At 42.8% G+C, this 23,016-nt stretch overlaps 1 protein-coding gene across 4 annotated transcripts in view; it reads right to left on the reverse strand.

Annotated features, from left to right (window-relative positions):
* The window catches only part of SLC10A7 (solute carrier family 10 member 7), a 221,592-nt gene that overhangs the window by 30,886 nt on the left and 167,690 nt on the right, over positions 1–23,016 (reverse strand). For 3 of the 4 annotated variants that reach the window (XM_053257899.1, XM_053257900.1, XM_053257898.1), the window contains 3 exons: positions 9,910–10,075; positions 6,204–6,255; positions 5,635–5,708 (listed from right to left, as the gene is read on the reverse strand). In XM_053257899.1, the coding sequence (XP_053113874.1) occupies positions 5,635–5,708; positions 6,204–6,255; positions 9,910–10,075 (292 nt within the window). Of the gene's footprint in view, positions 1–5,634; positions 5,709–6,203; positions 6,256–9,909; positions 10,076–23,016 lie in introns of those variants that run through there. The other variant, XR_008309059.1, reaches the window with a different exon arrangement.

Genomic DNA, 23,016 nt, shown 5'->3' on the forward strand with positions numbered 1-23,016 from the left:
AGCCAAGCTTATAATTAAAGGTCAAATAGTCACTTCATCTGCAATCAATCAATAGAAGAAGTACTAATACCAAGCACTAATCAATCAATGGCAAACACACTAATAAAAGCCATGAATCAAATGTCTGTATTTCATGTGCTTGCATGTACTGTGCATGTATGTTGCGAAAGGGAGGGAGAGAAAGAACAAAATGAGAGCAAATATGGCCTGAGGGAATTTAAAGGAACCACATTTATCTTCACTACTGAGAGTTTATATCCCTAATTACCTAGTCAAATGAAATACAAATAAAAAGGATGCAATGGGCAAAAGCTATGCTTTTTGTTGTTAAAAACCATTAGAGAGGTTCAGTTTCTATTCATGGTACTGATAAAAATGGGCAACATTAAGTGAAATATACCAACGTGTGTGGGGATGAGGAAGTATCCCAAGCCTTACACATTCAACCCATGCACCCTGAGACTCGAGAAAACAGGTATGTCAACTGCTCTGTCTATAGAACAAAATCCAACATATGGGAGGGAACTGTGCTTGTCTTTGTGTAGAGTGAGAGCTTCTCCATGGATCCAAGCAGAGGAAGTGGCAGATGGCCTCCTGAGCATGCTGCATAAGGGAATTAGTTGGTTTCATAATACGGTGTGGGAGAAGTGCCTTACAAGAGTCTTCTCATGCTTCTCTTATTACCATTTCTAAAGCTTCAAAGCTGTCATCTTTCCTCCTCCTCTGCTGGTGCTATGCTACACTCCCTGGGGAATGGACGCAAGGCACCCTGTGGAGCCTTCACATGCCAGAATGTGAAAAATCAGTTTAAGCTCCAAGCGAAAAGGCTTTTGTTGCAGGAGGCCCCTAAGTGCTCTTGTTTGCTTAGTAGTGCTGGAGTTCTGAAGGCAGATAAAAACATCCTCACAGCAGACTTAAAAGAAGGCCCAGAAGTTCACAGATGCCCTTAAATGTTCAAACATGAGTGTTAAGTGGGCCTTGCTTGCATCTTTTACACCCGCTCAGGTAAATTACAGTGGGATAACACAACAGACAAGTCGTCATTCTCTACGAAGGCAACAGCACTGATTTCACTGGGAGAAATATGTGGCCTTGGGAGCAGATTATAATTAGATGCACTGAATTGTTATTCAAGACCAATTTGGCTTTCAACAAAAACAACATGGCATTGTTGTCAAGAGGCCCCAATCCAGAGAGCCCATTTATACTTGCTCACTATGGCTGTTTACTGTCACTTTTGAACTGTAGGCTAAAGCTACACTGCTTAGGAAGGAGGAGAAGACTGATGCAGGGGCAGTGTGCATGTGACAGTCAGTGTGCATGTGACTCTCTCCATGCAGTTATGCCCAGAGGAAAAAAAACCTCAATGTTCTCTGCACATGTTAACTTCAGGATTAGGTCACAATCAATCTCATTTGAAATCAACATGTGAATTAAGTCTATATACATCATACAGGCTGACATCCCGACCAATGGTGCAGAATGCAATTCTTTGCAGTATTTAGTAATGCTGAATTGCACTGTGGAGACAATTTTTGCTGATCTTCCCCTCCTCCTGGAAGCACTTCCAGGAACCCAGGAGTATATATCCAAGGGTTGTGTGAGTCTCAGGGATCCAGGTCTCAGGTACCACTTCTAGAGAAAGTGGCGGCAGGGGGTGGGGATTGTTTCCCCCATGCATGAAATGTGACTTTGCATTACTAAATGCTGTGGAGGTACTTTGCAGGTTGTGCTTCCACACTGTTAAGTCAAGGTGCCCGTCACAGAATCCTCTGTGTCAGGTAAATACATACATCATATTTTTGTCCCAGAAAGTGGAAATGTAAGCATCTTCCATGGCTCTACTGGTAATTTAAAAGACACACACACAGAGTGAATACTAGATTAGCAGCTTGGGACCTATAATTATATTTAATAGTACCAAAGATTGCACATTTACATAGGAGTATGTCCTGCTGAACTCACTGGACTTACTTCCAAGAAAACATACACAGGATTAGGTCATGATTTTGGATGTCTGTTAAACCATTGTTCTTCAACTGGTGTTTGGTGGAGAGGGAGAGGGGAAGCACCAACATAGCTATGGCAAATACTTTGTTGGTTCTGGCATCAGGAGAACCCGGTGCCTAAATGTAGGAAAAGGTTGCCCCTTTACGTTAATGCCAGCCAAGAATCCTTATGATGACCATGTATTTGCAACGCTTTAGCTGCATTCACACATTCACAATAATCCTAGTTAACTCTTTAAACTAGGACTGCGAGCCCTGTGGAACTGACTATAAGAACTCAGAATTTCTGGGCAGTCCTGGTCAACCTATTGCGGTTAATCCATATGTAACCAGGATAGATAAAAAAGATCAGGTCCTGGTTATCTATCCTGGTTAAATAGTGAGCACTCTGTTAACCTCATTTTTTTGTTTGTGTGCCGCTGCAGTGCATGGCAACACATGGGTAGATCCCCGACCAGGAGACTGCAGTCAGCACCCCAGCCTCGGGGGGCTCTCCGGAATGCCCCCATCTTGGAATTTCCGGGGGCTGCATGGCCCCGGATCCCTACGGAGCTGGTAGTCGTGTGGCTGCCCAGGGTTGCAGGCATGAACGTCTGGGGAGAGAGCAGGCTAAAAGTGCTCTCCCCGCAGAGCCTGGTAAAGGTGCGTCACATGAATCGCGTGAAGCGCCTCAGTGAATGTTCAAACCCCTGCTAACTTGGCAAAGAGGCACCTTTTAACGTGGTGATTTATTTTATTTTGTACTTTGTTCTTGTTGCTGTACTTTGTCCTTGTATTTTTGGTCTATGGACTTAACTAAATTATCTAACCCAAAACTTAACATGGTGATTCTCTTTATTTAGCAGGGGGAGAGTAACTGGCCCTGTCCACCCCCAGCACAGTACTTCCAGTGACTGTTACTGGTGTCTATCTTATGTTTCTTTTAGATTATGAGTCTAACTGGGGGATGTAGCTCAGTGGTAGAGCACATGCTTTGCATGTATGAGGCCCCGGGTTCATTCCCTGGCATCTCCACTTTTTAAGGAGAGGAGAGCTGGTCTTGTGGCAGCAAGCATGACTTGTCCCCTTAGCTAAGCAGGGTCCGCCCTGGTTGCATATGAATGGGAGACTTGATGTGTGAGCACTGCAAGATATTCCCCTCAGGGGATGAAGCCGCTCTGGGAAGAGCAGAAGGTTTCAAGTTCCCTCCCTGGCTTCTCCAAGATAGGGCTGAGAGAGATTCCTGCCTGCAACCTTGGAGAAGCCACTGCCACTCTGTGAAGACAATACTGCGCTAGATAGACCAATGTTCTGACTCATGTATGAGGCCCCGGGTTCATTCCCCGGCATCTCCCCGGCATGGCAGTTTCCTATGTTCCTATGAGCCCTTTGTGGACAGGGATCCATCTCATTTATTTATTATTTCTCTGTGTAAACCACCCTGCCTGAGCCATGTTTGGAAGGGTAGTATAGAAATAGAATAAATAAAAATAATAATAAAATAAATAAAATAAAATAAACATGCTTCCCCCAGCCTCAGTTCCTTAAAATTTAGTGGTGGCTGTTGCAAGGTTTCACTCAGTGGCGGAGGGAGAACAGCGGTGGCCCTGGTTCAGCCCGCCGCCGTGGACCTAGCCCTGCTCCCCGCGCAAGACACGTCTGACGTCAGATGTAGGGTGCGTGGTTAAGTCGTGCCCCCTTTGTCTGTTGCCAGACACAGGGGACATAGCTTAGCTCACAAACGGGGCTGTCTGGCTCTGTTTATTTTTATTTATTTATTTATTTATTTATTTAAATTTATACCCCGCCCAAACTTACGTCTCTGAGCGGCCAGAGCAAAATCTAGCCAGCACCGCATTCACAGCATGGCCAGGAGCGACTCTCCCTTTGGCAGGTAGAAATACCAAGTGGATAGAGCTGGACTTGGAATCTCCCCAAAGCTCTCAGGCAAACTGGATAACCTTGGGAAAGCCATTCTCACTTCTCACAGGGTTTCAGTGAGGAATGAAATGGGGTCACCCATATACTCTTGTGGTCAGCTCAGTTCAGTTTATTTGTGGTCACTAGCCAGAAAAAATATACATACTGTCCAAACAGTAACAATAAACCAATCCAGGTATTCATAAAGCTCATGGCATCTAACTATACAGGTACTCTCTTACTATGAATTCTAATGGGAACCAGGCAAAATTAAGTGACTGCATAAGTTATTTCGTCATCACTGTCAGATAAAAGATAACTAACACAGAATTCATTCGGGCGGCCAGGGTAATTTGCTAGAACGGGCATTATTAATTCATAGGGAGTGTCCCTGTAGAAGCTACAGTATAGTAGCACATGGGATAGTTTCTCAATAGCTCCTACCTTGTAAGCACAAAACTGTTCTGCATAAGGGATTTTTTAAATCCTACCCTCAAACACAGCAAAAGGTAGAACGTCAAAGCATGCTAGTGTAAAAGCTCTACAATATTTTGCTATTGTTAGCTTATCAAGATAATTAGTAGGTTTCATATTCATAAATTGGTTACCCACCATTAATCTCCTTGATCTACAACTTCTATCGGATTGCCATGCTACATCACAATTTTTTTGGGTGAGCGCCAGGCTAGCTTGATCAAGATTCATTGTCAACAATAACTGAGGGCGGTGGGGGGAACCCATAAGAGAACAATTTCCTTTTAACTTCCATTTCCTAGTTAGAGGTGGACTTATCTGCTAGCATACATGGTGGCAACTTTAAGCCAAAATTTGAATATTAAAAGCCAGATTTTAGACTCAACATTTATCAAACCTGCCTCCATACTCTGTCGTCCTTTTTGGAAGGATGGGAAACAAAATGATCAATAAAGCAAGGCTGCACTGTGGAGTACTACTGTTAAGTGCAACTTCTGCTTCTGAGCATGTTAGTGTGAAAGCCAAAACTGCATTGATATGTTTAAATTCTAGATTACTTACTGATTTGCATGTTTATTTTTCAAACAGATGTCTTAACATTAGCAGCAGTAGATCTGGATGATTGATACAGTGGTTTGTCTAACAAATATCTGTAAAATCTTCATTAAAACCCTCTAACTTTCCTTTTTGCTAATCACCATAAATCACAGGAACAGCACAGCAACATACAATAAACACATAGTCCAGAGACTTCTTGGGATAAATACAGTGATATTTGATAAAACACTGCTGTCCTTATTGATCTGTTCCTTTCTGTTGTAAATGCTTTGCACATTACAGTTTTGAGTGATAATAATTTTGCTGTTTGACTGTGCTGTAATAACTCAGAACATAATCTGAAATGAATCACAAACTTTATCAATATTAGATTAGAGAAACAGAACATCAAAAAAACAAAACAAAAAATCAAATCGCTTTCTCTAAAGAAGGAACAGATTAATGGCACTGCAATACAATTATTAAACTCCCAGGGGATAAGACTGTGTTGTCTTCCTCCTAGAAAACATTTACTTGCCCACTGCAAAAATGTTCTCATGAATGTAGTAATATTAATGCTTGGCTTTTATATTACCTCTTGTCATATTACTGAACTGATAACAGAATAACAGAAAACCACTTTGTTATGAAGGGGAAATATAAGAAAGCAGTCTGATCAGACTGAAGTTTCATTCAGACTCCAATAAAGACTTACCCAAGGTCAGGGATTTGTGTGTAGAACAGAAAATAATAGCCACTGTATCCGCTGGTGTGAAACCAGAACTTTTTCTAGAAAAGACATAAAAAACTTTAAAGCCTCTTTCACCACACGTCTATTCTCTGATCAAGTTTACCATTTTAAGTACCCTGTAAGTGCATTTTAATCACTTTGCTCAGCTTTCATGACAACTAATTCTGTCCACATTCTGCAATACAAATGCGACGTACTCTGCTTGCTAATGGTTAGAACCAATGCAAAGATATGTTGTTAATATGGATGTGTTCAACTGTACATTTTTAAAGGTTTTCTGGTGGTCAAAGACTGAAATAAAGACTGACAGACTGTCCACATTTATTTAGCAGCTTTGGAATTTTTCTTAAGACAAGAGTTGGTTCTCAGTTGTGGCCAAGGGTTTTAGGCATGCAAGCTAAAACCCCAGCCTTTGCTTTTTGTAGATACACACCTCTTGTAAACTTCAGGGACTGGGGACACTCTACAATCAAGAACCATTTGCACATAACTGTTTGGTCACACAAATAAGCACCTTTATTGTCATTACATACCGTGTAGAAAAAAGGAACGTTAACAGCATGAAGCCCAGCTGAATTGAAAATACTGAAAGACAAAATTTGAGAAATATTAATGTGTAACCTGAAAATACCCACACATATAGTTAGTTAGTTAATTAATTAATTATACCCATCTATCCACATGATAAAAGCACGTATACAGTAACGTATTAAGAATGATATAAATGTATACCTGCCATTCTGCTGTAAGTACCCAGACAACTGAATCAAAGCAACTCCCTATCTATGTACCCACAGCACTAAACACAGACATGATACATTACAAAATATACCTTTCCCCCTATGCGAATAATGCTATGTGCTGACAGCTTGTTGGTTTTTTTTTTTTTTAATGAGACACATGTAATAGGTCAAGTTGGTTTCTCTTGGCAAGTGAACTTTTATTAATTACATGGTAAGGGGAGAATTGATCTTTTTATTTTTTATTTTTTGCATTTAATATAAAGCAAATATGTTTATGTAATAGAGAATTACAATTTTTTTAAAAAGATAAAAAGCACAAAATGAGACATGCTTAATTTAACAGCAATATGAGAAAAATTGATGCAGTAAAATATTCCTTTCAGGAGGACTTTTGCATCTCTGCCCATTACCCATTAGGTAAGGCTACCTGTATAAAAAATGAACGGATTCTTTTGTTCTTGCCCTTTGCCTGGAAGTTGTCTGATATGTAAATTAATCTATCCAATTGGTCTGTATGGAAGCAAAGTCTATTCTTTTTCACCCTGGTGATTTTTAAAGAGTAGTTCTGTGAAGTTTGGAAGCTCACACTATTTTGACTACAAGGGCGAGTCCAATAAATTTCCTAACGTAGCATAAAATATATCTCAACATTATTCAAAATATACCCAGAGTCCACCATGAACACAGCACCTGAGCCAGAGCAGGTGCTTATAGGACCATCAGTTTCCTCCTTGGGCACCATGCGAGACTGTAAATCTGTGCGCATGTTAGTTGACTGTGAAGGGGACTGGGCTGGACAGTGACACAGGAAGCACACCCAGGCCCCACATCTTCCTGGAATGGTGCAAGATGGGCACCAGGGTGGACAGCCAGCCAGCAGGGGCAGGCTCAGTGATGTCCTACGAGGATTCCTCTGCACACAGATGCAGAGGATTGACTCATATCAAACCTAATTAAAGAGGAGATTTGTACAGAATCCTTAATATTTGATTATTATCCAAATAAAAACTCATCTGGGGTTTCCTTGCAAGCCCCTTAGATGATAAAAAAGGATTGGGGGGAAAGTGGGATGGACCACTGCATCAATAAAGTATGATTACAGTGGGGAGGTACATGAATAGTAACTGTGGATCCCTGGACAGTTACAGGAGAACCTTGTTAATAACGGGTTCACCATCTGTAGTTTCGCCTATCTGCAGCCAGGTAATAGACACCCAACCGGGGGGGCAGGGGAGGAGAGCAGGCGGGGTGGGGGGAAATCCACGTATCCATGGGTGGCTGGAAATAACCTCGGAGGTCATTTTCGGCCTTTATTTTGACACCGGGAACCATTTTATGGCTCATTTCCCACAAGAAACTGGTTTTAAAAGGAGATTTTTGGCGGATTTTCAACTCTTGGAGGCATTGCTTATCTGCTGGGGACCTGGAGATCATGGTAGACTACTTCCCCCCGCCCACATTTCTGGAGCCTTTTACAGCTTTAAAAAAGTATGGGTTAAAAATTGTGATTTGGGGCCAAATTTCTACTCTTGGGAGGCATTTATGGACTGCTGAGGACCCGCAGAGCATGGTAGGCCACCCCCCCAACACATTTCTGGGGCATTTCACACCATTTTTTTTTTTTTTGCAACAACAAAAGAACCAGGCAAAAGACCAGCTATTTTTGGCCATTTTAACTCTCTGGGAACCTAACCCCCACGATCCATTTCCCCAATAACCCCATATTCACGGTTTCCGTATCCGCGGTAGTAGTGGAAAATGAAACTCCCACAAATACTGAGATACTGTATATCTATTTTATGAGTAGAATTTTTGAGGTCTTATCAGATAATCCCCCAAGCTTAAGACAGCTTTCTCCCCTATCCTACTTCTACTTTTATTTTGTACAAATGATTTAGCTCATAATTTTTCCACACTTTTCTATTAAGAGCAATTGAAAATTTTAAAACCCCTAACTATACAATATTTACCAAAGAGCAGCACAGCTCAATGGAACAGCTCAATTTTTGAATTAATTTACCAAAAGAGAAATATGATCAGAAATAAAAGACACCCCCCACATTCCAGTAACTAAAATTTCTAATTGCTACAATTTAGTCATTGTTTATCTAATTACTCCAAAATTTGGATAGTTTATGCACTTCACCAAGGAGATTGTGAATAGCAAGTGTCATATCAAAAGGACAAATCATAGTGATTATATAAAGAATGAAATGAACATCCTTTGTATCACTAGAACACTAACGTCATAGCTTACCTTTCTTGTCACTCCCATGGCTGTATGATTATATATCTCAGTGGGCATAAACACTATACTTCTTAAAAGTTCTAGAAAACCCACAATATTTCATTCCATTTGCTTTGATTCTACCAAAAGCAAATATTTCAATATGTAACTTTTCCATTAGAGCTGTTCCACAAATAATTCATCATTGGGAAATGGACACTACTGACATTCAGTGGTGAAAACCTTCAAATCACAAGATTTATATTGTCACTGGAAACCAGACATTTCAAAACTTTTATCCAATATGCACATGTTAATTGGCCTTGCTGTTTACTGCTCAAGGTTGGTGGACTACTTGAAGCACAATAGGACTGAAATCTGATGCTGTGCAATATCAGTTACTGTAGGCTCTTAGCTGAAGGGACCACAGGAGGATCTTTTCACACACTCCTCCTGCACCTACAGAATAAAAGTATTATTTGGAATTTCTCCTTCCATTTGTGCATCTGGATTATTCTTTGGGGGATGCTCTGGAGGAAAACCCTGCATTTGGCAGCTCAACTTTAAACAGGATAAACACAGGATGCTGCTGCACAATGCAGATTTGGGAAGTACTGCCTTCTCAGTAACCCTGCAGTACAGCTTAAGTCCTCTTTCTCAAATAGCATTGTGGCGTGAGTGTAAGTGCTGGCACGGACAGCTGAGGATGCAAGCAGATTACTGTATCAGGCAAACATCTGCAACAGTGTTGGTACCCTACACCTGCTGCAAGACCTCGGCTGCAACTCCTACAACCAGTTCATTAGCCTTCACTTTAAAAGGGTTACCAAATGAAGGTTCCCTGCATGAAACAAACATCTCTGAGCTATTGCTGAGTGACTAGCACAACCAATAAAAGTGGGAATATTGTTGCTGAGCTCATGAAGGATTGTTCTTCAAGGAGTATTCAATTTCCATACAGGAACATGTACTTTAATGAAATCTAGTCTATTGAGGCTTTATCTGTTAAGGTTGCGTTTCTGTATTAGAAAATGAAAGCAAGTGTTATTTTTTTCACATTTCTAAAATGCAGTCAAACACCAAACTGCATAGTGTTTCAAAGTAGAAACTATTTACTGGCCAGGAGACTGCAGTCATGATACAAAGAACTTCAGTATCCGCTTGCCAGAAAACAATGGACTCAGTCCCCGTGCCTAGGAATATACAGATCCTTTAGAATGATCATGCCCCAGCTGTTAAAAAGGAATGATAATGTGTACTGGAACTTACTTATGAAAACAATTATAATCAGACTAAACTTATCAAGGTCAATATTTGGATTGGAGAAGGTATCACAGAATGTTGTGTAGATGATCATCAAAAGCACACAGCTGCTGATAGCACCAAATGGAGGCTTCTTCCTCTCAAGCCACTCCTTGATGTATCTTCGGACAATCTGAAACACAGAAAAAAAATCAACAGGTTGCCTCTTTTCAACACGCACCGGGAGCCAAGTTGGGCATCACAAAGTGAATCTGACAGCAGAAAGACATAAAGAGAAGAGAATAATTTGGATGATGGCCACAGTGGATTTCAAATCTTCCCTGCCACATAACTCTTCTTCTGGGGAATTTAACATTTGTAGTGCAACTTCCATTGGGCGTCCATAATGAGAGTATATTTTCAAGTACATTCAAATCTATCCTTAATCATGCCAAATGTTCTTTGCTAGCTGTCACTGAGACATGCCCATTAAGCCTCCCCAAAGTTTATCTCCTCTGCTGATACTAATGGATGTATGTAATTATCACAGTCCCCTTTGCATCAACAGACAATTCCAAGTGTAACTTTGGGAATCTTAAAAATCTGACATCTTCAAGAATTTCATGTGAGCAGATAATCGAAAGTGATCCATGGAACATTTAAATATTTAAATAGCTAGCGATGCACCAGAAGTTTTTAATTAAATTATAACTCATGCTTGAAAAGCAAAAGTGCATGTGTTGTGGGAGCTTAAATAATTCAGAATGTGAAGATCTAGAGTTTTTGTAAATCCAAAGACAAATGCCAGTTGCATGCTTTTGGAATACCAGAATTAACACAAGATGATGAACAAGCTTACAATTTTTAGCACAACTTTTTCACATTAAGAAATTTGAAAACAAAGTTTTAAAATCAGTTCCCCCTTCCCTTTTAAGTGAGAACGTAATTTTAGCATTCCAGTTCTTCCAGAAGCATAGAACTGATCCTAATCACAGCAAGCGGGTTTTGATATAATCAACCATGGTAACGTACTGGACAGTTTTTATGGGTTAGGATCACTACTTTGCATTGATTCTATTCCTACCTTGGGAGAATGGTTCTAGAAGGGGATGTTGGGAGACTATTGCTCTTTTCCGTGCAAGTTATGCTATGGGGCTCTATGGGGCTCCATCTTGTCTCCTGTGCTTTTAACATCTATACATAAATCCTCAGAGGTGCCACCCAACTATAATTCTCCTTCCCCATCATATCAGGTGTGCTGGGGTCCTCCTTGAATGATTGATTGAATTAAGTAATAAACTGGCTGAAGGTGAATAAACAAACTCAATCCAGACAAAACAGATATGCACGTGGTGCGAGGCCCAGCTGTTCGGGATATGGAGGCTACATCTATTCTCGAAGGGATCACATTTAACCTACAGGCTCATAAGCTGCAAACATACAATCAAGTAGCAGCCACTACCAGGGGCGTAATGAAGCTGGAGTGGGCCCAGAGACAACATTTTAAAATGGGCCCCTCCGCTGATACACACACACACACTCACTTCACATGTGACTTGCCTCTGGGGGGCCCCTTGAGGAGTGGGGGGCCCCAGGCAGCCGCCTCCCCTTGCCTAATAGTAGTTACGCCCCTGGCCACTACTTTTAGACACCAAGGTGATTGTATGGTTAGGAACATGTTCTTTCAGCTCCAGCAGATTCACTAGGTGTGTCTCTTTCTCAAGGCAAAAAACATGGCTATCATCTTGTATGCTCTGATAACTTCTCAGTTTGACTATTATAAAATACATGGGCTATTTTGAAGACAGTTTGGAAACTACAACTGGCCCAGAATGCTAACTGGAGCTAATAGTAGGGCACATAACACACCCACCTTGTATGATCTACACACTGGCTATCATATTGTTTCTGGGCTTAAATTCCAAGTGCACATTTTGACTTTTTAAAAAAATTATTTTTATTGTTTTATCATAGATAGAAACAAAGAAACTACAGCTTGCTTACCTGTAATTCTGGTTCTTCTAGTAGTCATCTGTACTTTTACACTAATGGGCTATGCGCCTACGCAGAGACTTCGTCGCAACCTAACAAGCTCAATTCTCATGCTTTGGGCGGAAACCCTGCTCCCAGCTGCTATATGCAGCTGCGCCACTCCTCATACCCTCAGTCATGGAGTCCACCTTCGAGAGACTCCATGGGGAGGACGGGAGGGCATGTAAAAGTACAGATGACCACTAGAAGAACCAGAGTTACAGGTAAGCAACCTATAGTTCTTCGACATGGTCTCTGTCTTTTACACCAATGGGCACATAACAAGTTAGCACCCAAGGAGGAGGGAATAAACAGAAGAAATGTGAATCTGCCAGAAGTATTTATTTCAGAAACAAGTACATCAACTGAAAATGGATTGCAGGACACTCCTGCCAAATACAGCATCATTTTGTGCCCTGGCATCAATAGCATAATGGTGGATAAATGAGTGGGGCTAAGCCCAAGTAGCCGCCTGACAGATAGCATCCAATGGGACTCCCAGATCAAAGGCAACAGAGGCTGCTACGGACCTGACCGAGTGGGCCTTAACTGGAGCAGGTAACTGTTTATGAGCCAATTTTTAACAGAGCTCTATCGTCGACACAATCCACCCAGACCTGGGTTGAGCAGAGACTTGGAGACCTCTACGGGGTACATCATAGAGAACAAACAGTGAGGGAGTTTTCCTCCATTCAGCAGATCTCTGAACAAAGAAGGATAATGCCCTTCTAACATCCAAGCAGCTCAGCATCAGAAGAAGGGTTCTAGAAGAATATGGGCAGCGTGAGAGGCTGAGAACGATGGAACGTAGAGACCACCTTAGGGAGGAAATTGACATCAGGTCTGAGCACAACCTTGTCTTTGTGGAATTGGAGGAAAGGTAAATCAGCCCTAAGGGCCCGCAATTCACTCACCCTCCTGGCGGAGGTAATGGCCACCAGAAAGGCGATCTTCCAAGTAAGGAGATGGGGCTCAATAGAGGCCAAAGGCTCAAAGGAAGGCTGCAACAAGCCGGCCAAAACCACAGAAAGATCCCAGGCCGGTGCCATAACAGGATTGTCAGGGAAAACATGTGACAGAATCTTCAGGAAACCTTTTACCACTGGGTCTTTAAACCATGAAGGCCACGAAGATGGGGAATGGGCCACAATGGCAGCCAAGTGCAACCTAAGGGAGGATAATTTTAGACCAGACTCCTTAAGTGAAAGTAGATAATTACAGACATCTTGAACAGAGCAGTTAAACATATCAAATTTATGCAAAACATCAAATGAAAAGAAGCGAGTCCACTTATGGTCATAAGATTTATGTGTGGTCTGCTTTCTAGTTGCCACAAAAATGTCCTTTAGTCCCAGCGGGAAGTCAGCAGGATCTTCCAGGCCGTCAGATAGAGGGGCTGAACATCCGGGTGGAGAACCCAGCCCCTCTCCTGCAACAGCAGGGGCAGCAGGGTGGGAAGACATATCCAAGCCACCGCCATCCGCTTCAGAGCTGGTAACCAAGGCCCCATGGGCCTCCAAGGGACTATCAGGATGGCCCTGGTCCGATCCAGCCTCATTTTGCTCAGCACCTTTGAAATGAGGAGACACAGAGGAAACAAGTACACCAGAGGGCCTGTCCTGTTCAGGACAAAAGCATTGCCCAGAGAACCCTCTCCTTCCCCTCCTCTGGAACAATAGAGGGCACACTGAGCATTGTTTCTGGAAGCGAACAGGTCCAGACATGGAACACCCCATTTTGCAAATATGTTCCTGAGAACCCTGCAGTCCAGGGTTCACTCGTGGGGGACTGTTGACATCCGGCTCAATGCATCTGCCTGAACATTCAGAGAACCCTGTATGTAGACTGCCTGGGGTGAGACTGCATGAGCTACGCACCAGTGCCAAAGGTCCATCGACAGAAACTGCAGACTCCTTGTAGATGTGCCACACTGACGTAGGCTTTTGCTGTTGTATTGTCCATTTGGACCATCACAGATTGACCGGCAATTACTGGCAAAAACCCTTTGAGTTTGTTGAATGTGAGCCCTTTGGGGACAGGGATCCATCTTATTATTTGTTATTTCTCTGTAAACCACCCTGAGCCATTTTTGGAAGGGCGGTATAGAAATCGAATAAATTGAATTGAATTGAATATGGCCAGCAACTCCAGGTAGTTGATGTGTCGGGTCCTTTCCCTGGGCAGCCAATGTCAGCTCAGGTGAAAACCGTCTAAGTGCACCCCACAGCCAAGGTCCGACCCATCGGTCGTGATCACCCACCGAGACCGAGGAATCCAAAATGGGGTGCAGAAGTTCAGATGACGGACCTCGATCCACCATGCCGCAGCTGCCCGGACCCACCGAGGGGGCGTGCACTCCAAATGTGCTGGATCCTGAAGAGGGTTAAATACGTCTAGGAACCATCTTTGAATGATGCACATCCGAAGGTGCGCCAAAGGCAGCATGTAAGTGGTGGGTGCCATGTGGCCCAACAAACGCTGCACCGACTGCATAGCCTGCAGCCCCCCTGCCAGAAATTTGGAGCCCAGTCCCCAGAAAGTATGTATCCGGTTGTCCAGAAGGAAAACCTTCTCCATGGTTGTATCGAAAATCAGCCCTATGAAGCATATCCTGCGGGTGGGTTACAATTGAGATTTCTTGAAATTAATCTGGAAACCCAAACCTTACAGGGTATCTACGACTATCCCCAGGTCGTCCAGAGCTGCTTGTCTGGTATTTGCAAGGATAAGCCAATCGTCCAAATATGGTAGGAGACACTTTTCCTGTAGGAAAGCCACCGCCGGGGCCAGACATTTCGTAAAAACCCTGGGTGCTGTTGTGAGACCAAATAGGGGATCCCCCTATCTGAAAACATAGGAAGCACTGATGCTGAGGACGGATTGAGACATGATAGTACGTGTCCTTCAAATCTAGGGAGACCATCCACATGTCCTTTTCAAGGATTGCCAGTATTGTCGGTATCAACAGCATCTGAAAACGCCTGTAGACAAAGTGTCTGTTCAGGGCCCTGAGGGTCCAGGATCGGACACCGACCTCTATCCAGTTTTGGCACGATAAAGTACCAAGAATAGAAGCCGGGACTGTCCGGATTTGTGACAGGTTCTATTGCATCCTTCAGCAAGAGAGAGGAGACCTCTTGGGCCGGATGAATCTTGGGCCACAGCTGGTGAGAACGCAGGGAGTTCTGGCTTGCTTCTATCAGTCGGTACCGAGGCGGAAGGTTCCGCCGGCAGCGCCTAGGATGATATTGAGGCCTGCTGTGGAACAGCAGCCCTAGGGGGTGACTAGCAACGCTCAATTTGATCTCGAGGAGAGCACTGTGGGGAGCGTGAACATGGCCTCCCTTCGGAGTGAGAGCGGGGCTCATGCCAGTCTCAACAGTCCCTGGTTTCCCATACGCGGGACCATCAGGGCACCGAGGGCCGTACTGAGGCCAAACATAGTCCGAGTAATCCGAACAAGAGTCCCGCTGGTAGTGATCATAAGAACCTGAGTCCTGACGCCAAGTGTCATAAGAGGGTGCCACCTCATCCAAAGGAGAGTGGTGCTCAGATACATGATATTGATCTGTGTAAAGCGATTCTTGACGATCCCAGTCCTGATCACATCTATAGCTTGAGGAGCGGTCTTCAGATTCCCAATGGGAACTTCGATTGCTGGGAGAGAGGCATTCCTGACAGCAGTGGATGGGTGAATGACGCCGAGGCAGCCACAACACATCCTCTGGAACAGGCCTGCCCAGCGAATACGCTTCGCCTCCTGATGAAACACAGTCTGCTCATCCATTGCCACCGATAGTTCTCTAGATGGGCACACATGATCCGGAGCCAATTCCAATGATTTCCCAGTTAGAGGAAAGTCCAACTTAGACTTCTTGGCCGAAGGGCCCTCCAACGCAGAAACAGAGGCTATCTTCTTCAGAATAGGGGGAAGATTTTGACCTGCTGGTAAATCACAGGGCAACTTCTCCTCCTCCTTCTTCTTAGGCTTCGATATCAAAGTGGTTGGAGATGGATCCGGTATTACGGACTGCGGCGGGGTGCTCGATACCGTTGAGGGAATGACAACAGGAGGCATCAATACCAGGTTTTCAGCTCCTATGGAGGCGGATTCAGAGTGGTCCTACTGAGCCAAAGAAGCCATTTTCATTGACTTCTTCAAAGATAAGGCTTCCGAGGAATAGAGAGCCAGGTTCCTCAGAAGCCTTATCTTCTAAGAAGTCAATGAAAATGGCTTCTTTGGCTCAGTAGGACCGCTCTGAATCCACCTCCATAGGAAAAGAAAAAAACTGCAAACAAACAAAACGCTAAGAATGAAAAATGCAACTACACAAAATAAGAAATAAAGAAGAAATAAAAGAAAGCAAGTAAAAACAGCAAGGGAATACACACTGATCCTACTTGTTGCCGAGCTGCAGATTCCATTATGTAGACTGAACTGTGGACGATGGAAGACTGAGGGGATGAGGAGTGGCGCAGCTGCATATAGCAGTTGGGGATGGGGTTCCCGCCCAAAGCAGGAGAATTGAGCTTGTTAGTTTCCGACGAGGTCTCTGCGCAGGCACAGAGCCCATTAGTGTAAAAAACAGAGACCACGTAGAAGAACAAGAAAAAATAAGAAAGAAAGAAAGAAAAAGTAAAAAATAGTCAAACAAAGCAATTACAATTATTCTCATTACAATCTGTATACATCCAGCTGATTTCTTTCCGCCAACATCTCCCACCCCTCCTCTACGACACTAAAAGATACATCTCATTTTGACTTTTAATGCTCTAAATCACTGTTCTTCATTGTGTGACCCAATGAGGAGCCTGTACAGAGCCCAGTGGCAGCCCCTGGCTCACTGCTACCCCCTCTCCTTTTGCTGTGCCACAACCACCTCAAGCACGGTCTCTTTCTCTCTTCCCTCCTCCTCCTGCTGTTCTGCCAGAGCCACCAACCTTGCTAATCTCTCCCTCTCCCGCACCAAATCCTGCATGCACACACACTCTCTCCCATCCTCTTCCTCCTCCACCATCACAAGAGAGTCCAAGAGAGGGAAGTCAGGGGCCAGTGCCCAGGGGGCTAGCACTGGCCCAGATTGCAATAAGTGCCTTACCATCTCTGGCAACTTTTTAAAAGACACTGGAGACACATTTGTTCACCGGGGCTTTTATCAGATTTACACTTAAATAGTTTTAATATTGGGTTTTAAATTATTTTAATGTTTTAATAATTTTTTATTTTGTTTGATTTGTGTTGTTTTTGTTGTACACCGCCCAGAGATGAATGTTTTGGGCGGTATATAAATATGTTAAATAAATAAAATAAAATAAAGGTATGGGTGAGGGAGACCAATTCAAATTCCTGCTCAGTGTCACATCCTTAAAGTTCAAGTACTATTCTTCTGTACTAACATACCGCTTTTCAAGAGAAGTTCTCAAAATGATTTACATAGAATAATAAACAAACAAGATATAAGACATCTAAACCATAAGGTGGTACACATTCTTCTTTATACATCAGGAGTGGGAGGGTGCCATCTAAAAAGAAGAGGATTTGGACAGAGCTGGTGTAGTGAAGTGGTGAAGAGAACTGGGAAGTTACTGGTTTAAATCTCACCTATGCTGTCCTCTCAGCCCCTCATCTGAAATACAGAGATACTTTTTTTCATGTACCTTAGTGTTGTTGTACAAAGTACAATAATAAAATGTAGATCAGGAGTGTAGCCAGAGAGCAAGCTTGAGGAGCAACGTCTCACTTAAATTTTTGGGGGGGAGAGATATGGCTTATTAGGTTTGGTAAGGTAAAGCAAGGGTAGCGGGTGGTGGGGGGACTCCTCAAATGCTTAGGGAGATATCTGCACCCCTAATGTATACTGTGTTAAATACTCTTAAGAGAAAAGGCTCATTTCTCTTTTATGTAGACCACTTTGTGAAGTTTTTAAAAATAGCAGAATAAATAATTAAAAAAATATTTTCAGTAATTCTTGCAAAAATCCTTGTAAAGTAAGTCAGGATTATTATTTCCATACTGCCAAAGGGAATGGAGGCTTAGATATAGGGCTTGCCCAAGATCCCCTAGTTAGCTGAGGTAACATTTGAACTCAGAAATTCCCGACTTGCATGCTTAATCATATAATTCAGCAGTTCTTTAACAGCACTCACAGTGTTATTTGGCACACAGAGCTCTGACTCAATCAAGAAAAATAGCCTGTGCTTCTCAAAGTTTATCTGGTACAAAATAAGAAGCAAACCAAACTAAAAAGGAGCTCTTTCTATCTGTAACTAGTTCTGTTTTCCACTTGCTTTGTATACTTGTATACAAAGCATTTTATCCACAATGTATACTCCATGCTGAGAGAGAGAAAATTATGCCTCAGTCATAATCTCTTGCAGCAAGTGAAGGTTGGCAATGTAGTCAATTGTACAATGGCATTAGGGACCAATAAGCAAGCAAGTATTAAGAAGGTGGCTGTATTTATTATTGGTTAATTTACATGAATTAGATCCCAACTAGTGATTGAATATTCAGTGTGTGTGTGTGTGTGTGTGGTGTGGGAGGGAACGGGATTTCCATCAACTTCTCCATCTATCTGCAACTCCATAGGGTCCTATTCCTAGGACCTTCAAGGTTGGCTTTCCAGAAGGGGGGCATTGCAAAATAGAAGGGGTGAAAAAGCCCCATTCCAGGACCAGCATTGTGTTTGTGTTTCTCTAGATCTAAGCCATTATTTACTCACCATCTTTACAACATTGCATTTGAAAAAGACATCCTATCCAACTCTTTCTGGCTGAGGGTCTAACTACATATTACATGCAAAAATGTGTAGCTGAACCATGACAGCACTTTGATTTCAGGAAGAGTTGATACAAGAAGGGATGATTTGATACAGAGAGGGATGGGGAGTGTTTCCCCAGCCATCAGTTCCCACCTCCAAACTGGCCCACAGGACTGTTCATATTCTGATGCAACCATTTCCAAGACAGATGAAGACTATATTCTCCTTAGAATGGCAAATGTTCTCAAGTCTCTCTCTCTCTCGCGCTCTCTCTCTCTCTCTCTCACACACACAGAGCTTATTTACATCATGTACATTCTATCCATCAGTGTGTGTGTGTTTATGGATTACATCTCACACTTAAACAATTACAATGCTAATCACAGGTCTACTTAGCTTTATCCAAGTAGGGTCCATTTTCTTGCACTTATCAGAATTCCCCAGTAATTCTAAACTATTTTTAACACCTCAGTTTTCTTAACATTAAATGCTGCAATATAACACCATAAACAAAACCTTTCTTGACATTTTGAGAGGGCAGAGTATATACATATATATTTTCTTTGTTTACCTTCCTATCGAGAATTCATCTGTCTGTGGTTAAACTCAAGTGTCAGATAAGAGTGAACTATGGCATGAATGCTGTTAATCTGTCATCTCAATTTTTCCAAACAGCTTTTCAACAGTGTTGGTCTCCCAGAAGATTACTGCTTCTTCCTGAAATTCAGCTGAAGTTTAGCTATACACAGGGACACTTTTGTATGGATTAAGGCTGTACATATATTCTAATTGACAGTGTTTGTGTAAATAGCATATAGTGCGATGTTGTAGCTTTCTTCTTTATTTTATTTTTTTGTTAAATGTACTTTTTAGCTCCCTTTTCAGTAATTATCATTGATTTTCCTTTTTTAGATTACATTGAAAAAATGGATGAACTGCACTAAAAAGGGCAATTCACAGTCCATATTTCACCGCCTGGTCCTATTCATCTATTTTAGCAGCTGCAGTACAAGTGGTGGTTTGTACTTTCCTGACAAAACCTGGCTTCTAGGTTTGGCAAGTGAGGGCAGAACTGTATAGCACTGCTCCACTTGCCATTCAAAACTACATAATCTCCGGTGTCACCCTTACTGTGGTACTGAGCAAAGGATGAGTCATGGAGATTCTCTGCTGGCAGTAAAGCATTATTAATTTATTTAAAATACTCTGTCCCTCCAGTGCAATACTCCTTGGGGCGGCTCACAAAATTAGTAAAACAGTTAACACAATATAAAATTCTTAAAAAATTAACTAAAACCAGAACCATGTTAAAACACATTTGAAAAGTAGAATGTTAGAAAGTTAAAAACCCAACAGATATAAGTTGCAAATAAAACATTATAAAGTCTTTCTAAAAAGATGGGTCTTTAGATTAAAAAAAACAACCCAACAACCCTGAGAGATTGAGAGAGAGAGAGACAGAGAGACAGAGAGATTGAGAGCACAGAGAAGCTCTCCAGAGAGCATGTTCCAAAGCCAAGGGCAATGACCGAAAAGGTCTTGTCTTTAGTATGTGGTGAGGCCACGAGCAGGGCCTGATACGCTGGATGGAGGGCCCTGGCAAGTTTGTATGGGTCAATCAGGTCCGATAAATACCCTAGCTCCAAGCCATGCAGGGTATTAAAGGTCAAGAGCAGTACTTGTCATAGCTCAGAGGTTGAGCATCGGCTTTGCACACTGATGAACATACAGAGGCTTTGGCCTGTCACTGCCATGAGGGGACCAGCTGTGGGACCTTTATTACTGAAACTGTTTTATCAGCACAGAGACTAATAAAACCAGATTCTGTGTCGGCTCAAGGGGCTGTGGTGCCCTTGGCCAAACTGGTCCCTCCTGCCGTAGTATTTTAAAATGTGCACGCAAAGCACACACGCCCAAAGCCCTGCCCCCTGCATCTGACATCTGATGCTCCCTCCCCAGTCAGCTTTTCTAAGGTTCCAGCACTGGAAGCAAATTCAGCAAGACAGTAGACGCCTCAGATGCAAAAGTAGCAGAAAGACTGACAGAGAATAAAAGCCACAGCACGATTAGGTTTCAGAGTCTTTCCAAGTCCCCAATCCCAAATGCTTTCAGAAGAAGGAACGTCTTCCCACATCACTGGAAGATGAGTGGGGGGTGGCGGCAAAGGAGCCCCACCCCACAAGGAGGGAGTTTCAGAGCCTGGGCATCATGGCTGGGACCCTTCCTGCAAGCGGTGCAGTGTGGTAGCTGGGGTGTGTGCGTGTGCACACTGGCAAAGGAGCTTCCCCCACTTGCACACTCTCCCCACCTTATGTTATCCAGAGAGTTCTAGCAGGACACAATTGCCACAACAAACAGCACGCTTGGAGACTCTCGCCTTCCTTCTTCCCCTTCCCTTCCCCTTTTGGCACTGTGTTGCTCAGAATTCTGATCCTCAACGTAATCCATCACAGTTCAATTGTTACATTCCAGCTTCAGCATGGAAGAGCCACTTCCAAGTGCTTTATGCTAAGGAAGAGGCCCAAGATTCTGATCTGGAATGATTAGCAAATGCCCTCCCAGAATGGCACCCGTCGACATGGTCAGAAGTTTCTAATCTAATCATATCTCTTAGGGCCAGGAAGGCCCCTGGAAATGACTTTGTACCCCCAGAGCTTAAAAAGAACCACCTTGAATCTGGGCTCCAGTTTTAGTTTCGTTGTTTACACATAGAGGGACTGCATGTATACCTAAAGACCGGGGCATAGCCAGCATAACTCTATCTATAAAAAGGGTAAGAGGGATTTACCTGAAAATTATCACCCCATAAGTCTTCTGAGTATTATAAGCAAGTCTATGCAAGATATCTATACGGGAAGTTGTTAGACTGGCTTGATTCTGAAGATATTCTTTCTCCGGAAAAGGCAGGTTTCAGAGTTGGTCATTCCCCCTTAGCTCAGGCTCTGATCTGACAGTACTTGGCAGAAAAATACACCTAAAGACCCAAGATGGCCCTTTATGCAGCGTTTGTAGATTTTAAATTTGCCTTCGACCTAATAGAGAGAAAAGCTACGGTGCAAACTGAAAGCTTCCTCAGTTGACCGCTGTCTACTTCTGATCATACATAATTTCTACTACAAAACCTATCTTAAAGTTAGGTGCACAGGCCATTTTTCCAAGGCAGTTCCAACATACAGAGGTGTTAAACAAGACTGCATCTTAGCACTGCTTTTGTTTAATTTTTATATAAATTATATTGTTGCTTTTTAAACTAATTCTGATTTTCATCCCCCCCCCCAATTGGCTTCCAAATTAGTTCTGCTATTACTTTATGCTGACGATGATGTAATACTATCTCAAACACCAACTGGCCTGAGAAGGGCACTTAATTCTCTTGCTCTTTTTTGTAAAGAGCATGCCCTTCAGATTAACTATACCAAAACTAAAATCATGAGGTTTGCAAAGCACCCAAGGACACTGACTAGGTCTATCAACTGATTTAGGATTGAGCAAGTCAGTTGATATAAGTATTTGGGCATAGTTTTTCAATATTCTGGCAGTCGTAAAGCCCTCTCCGAATATGTGCAACAAAATGCATGTAAGCCTACTTCAGCCATTTTGGCTTTCTACTACTCAAGAGGGGCCTGTTTCATTCCTGCTGCAATAAGGCTATTTGAATCCAAAGCCCTGGCTCATATGTTATACGGTGCCCAACTTGGCCTATATCCCAATTCTGCAGCATCAGAAGCGGTTCAATCCCAATTTCTCAGGAAGTTACAGCTCATGCTGTCTCCAGTGCTGTTTTTCATCTTCCCAAGGTAGAATCTAAGATCTGGCTTTCTATTTATACCCTAGATACGCCCCTGCACAAATGACCAGGCTCAAACGATCATACTTTGGACACATTATGCAAAGATCCAGCTCCCTTGAGAAGTCTATAATGCTGGGGAAAGTTGAAGGAAGGAGAAGAAGAGGATGGCCAGCAGCAAGGTGGATGGACTCCGTTAACGACAGCAATGAATGCACCACTGAGAGACCTTAAAGTCCAAGTTGAAGACAGATCATCCTGGAGATGATCTCTGACAGATCATCTAACCCTAACCCTACCTATGTGTTCACTAAGAGTCAACACCGACTTGATGGCACTTAATCAATCAGTCAGTCAGTGTTGGGAAATTAAATTCTGAACACATGACTTGTAAGATATCTTAACCAGATTACAGTGACCAAGTATCACAAGGCGTTTACCGAAGCACAGTTTAATGTTCTGTGCACTTCAGAGCTTGAGGGCAGATTTAACAAAATCCCGTTTACAGAGTGTTTTTGTCTCTGCGATTCAGGAGCTATAGGATCAACAGCACAT

This window comes from Hemicordylus capensis, chromosome 5, assembly GCF_027244095.1.
Source record: "Hemicordylus capensis ecotype Gifberg chromosome 5, rHemCap1.1.pri, whole genome shotgun sequence".
NCBI classification, from domain to species: Eukaryota; Metazoa; Chordata; class Lepidosauria; order Squamata; family Cordylidae; genus Hemicordylus; species Hemicordylus capensis.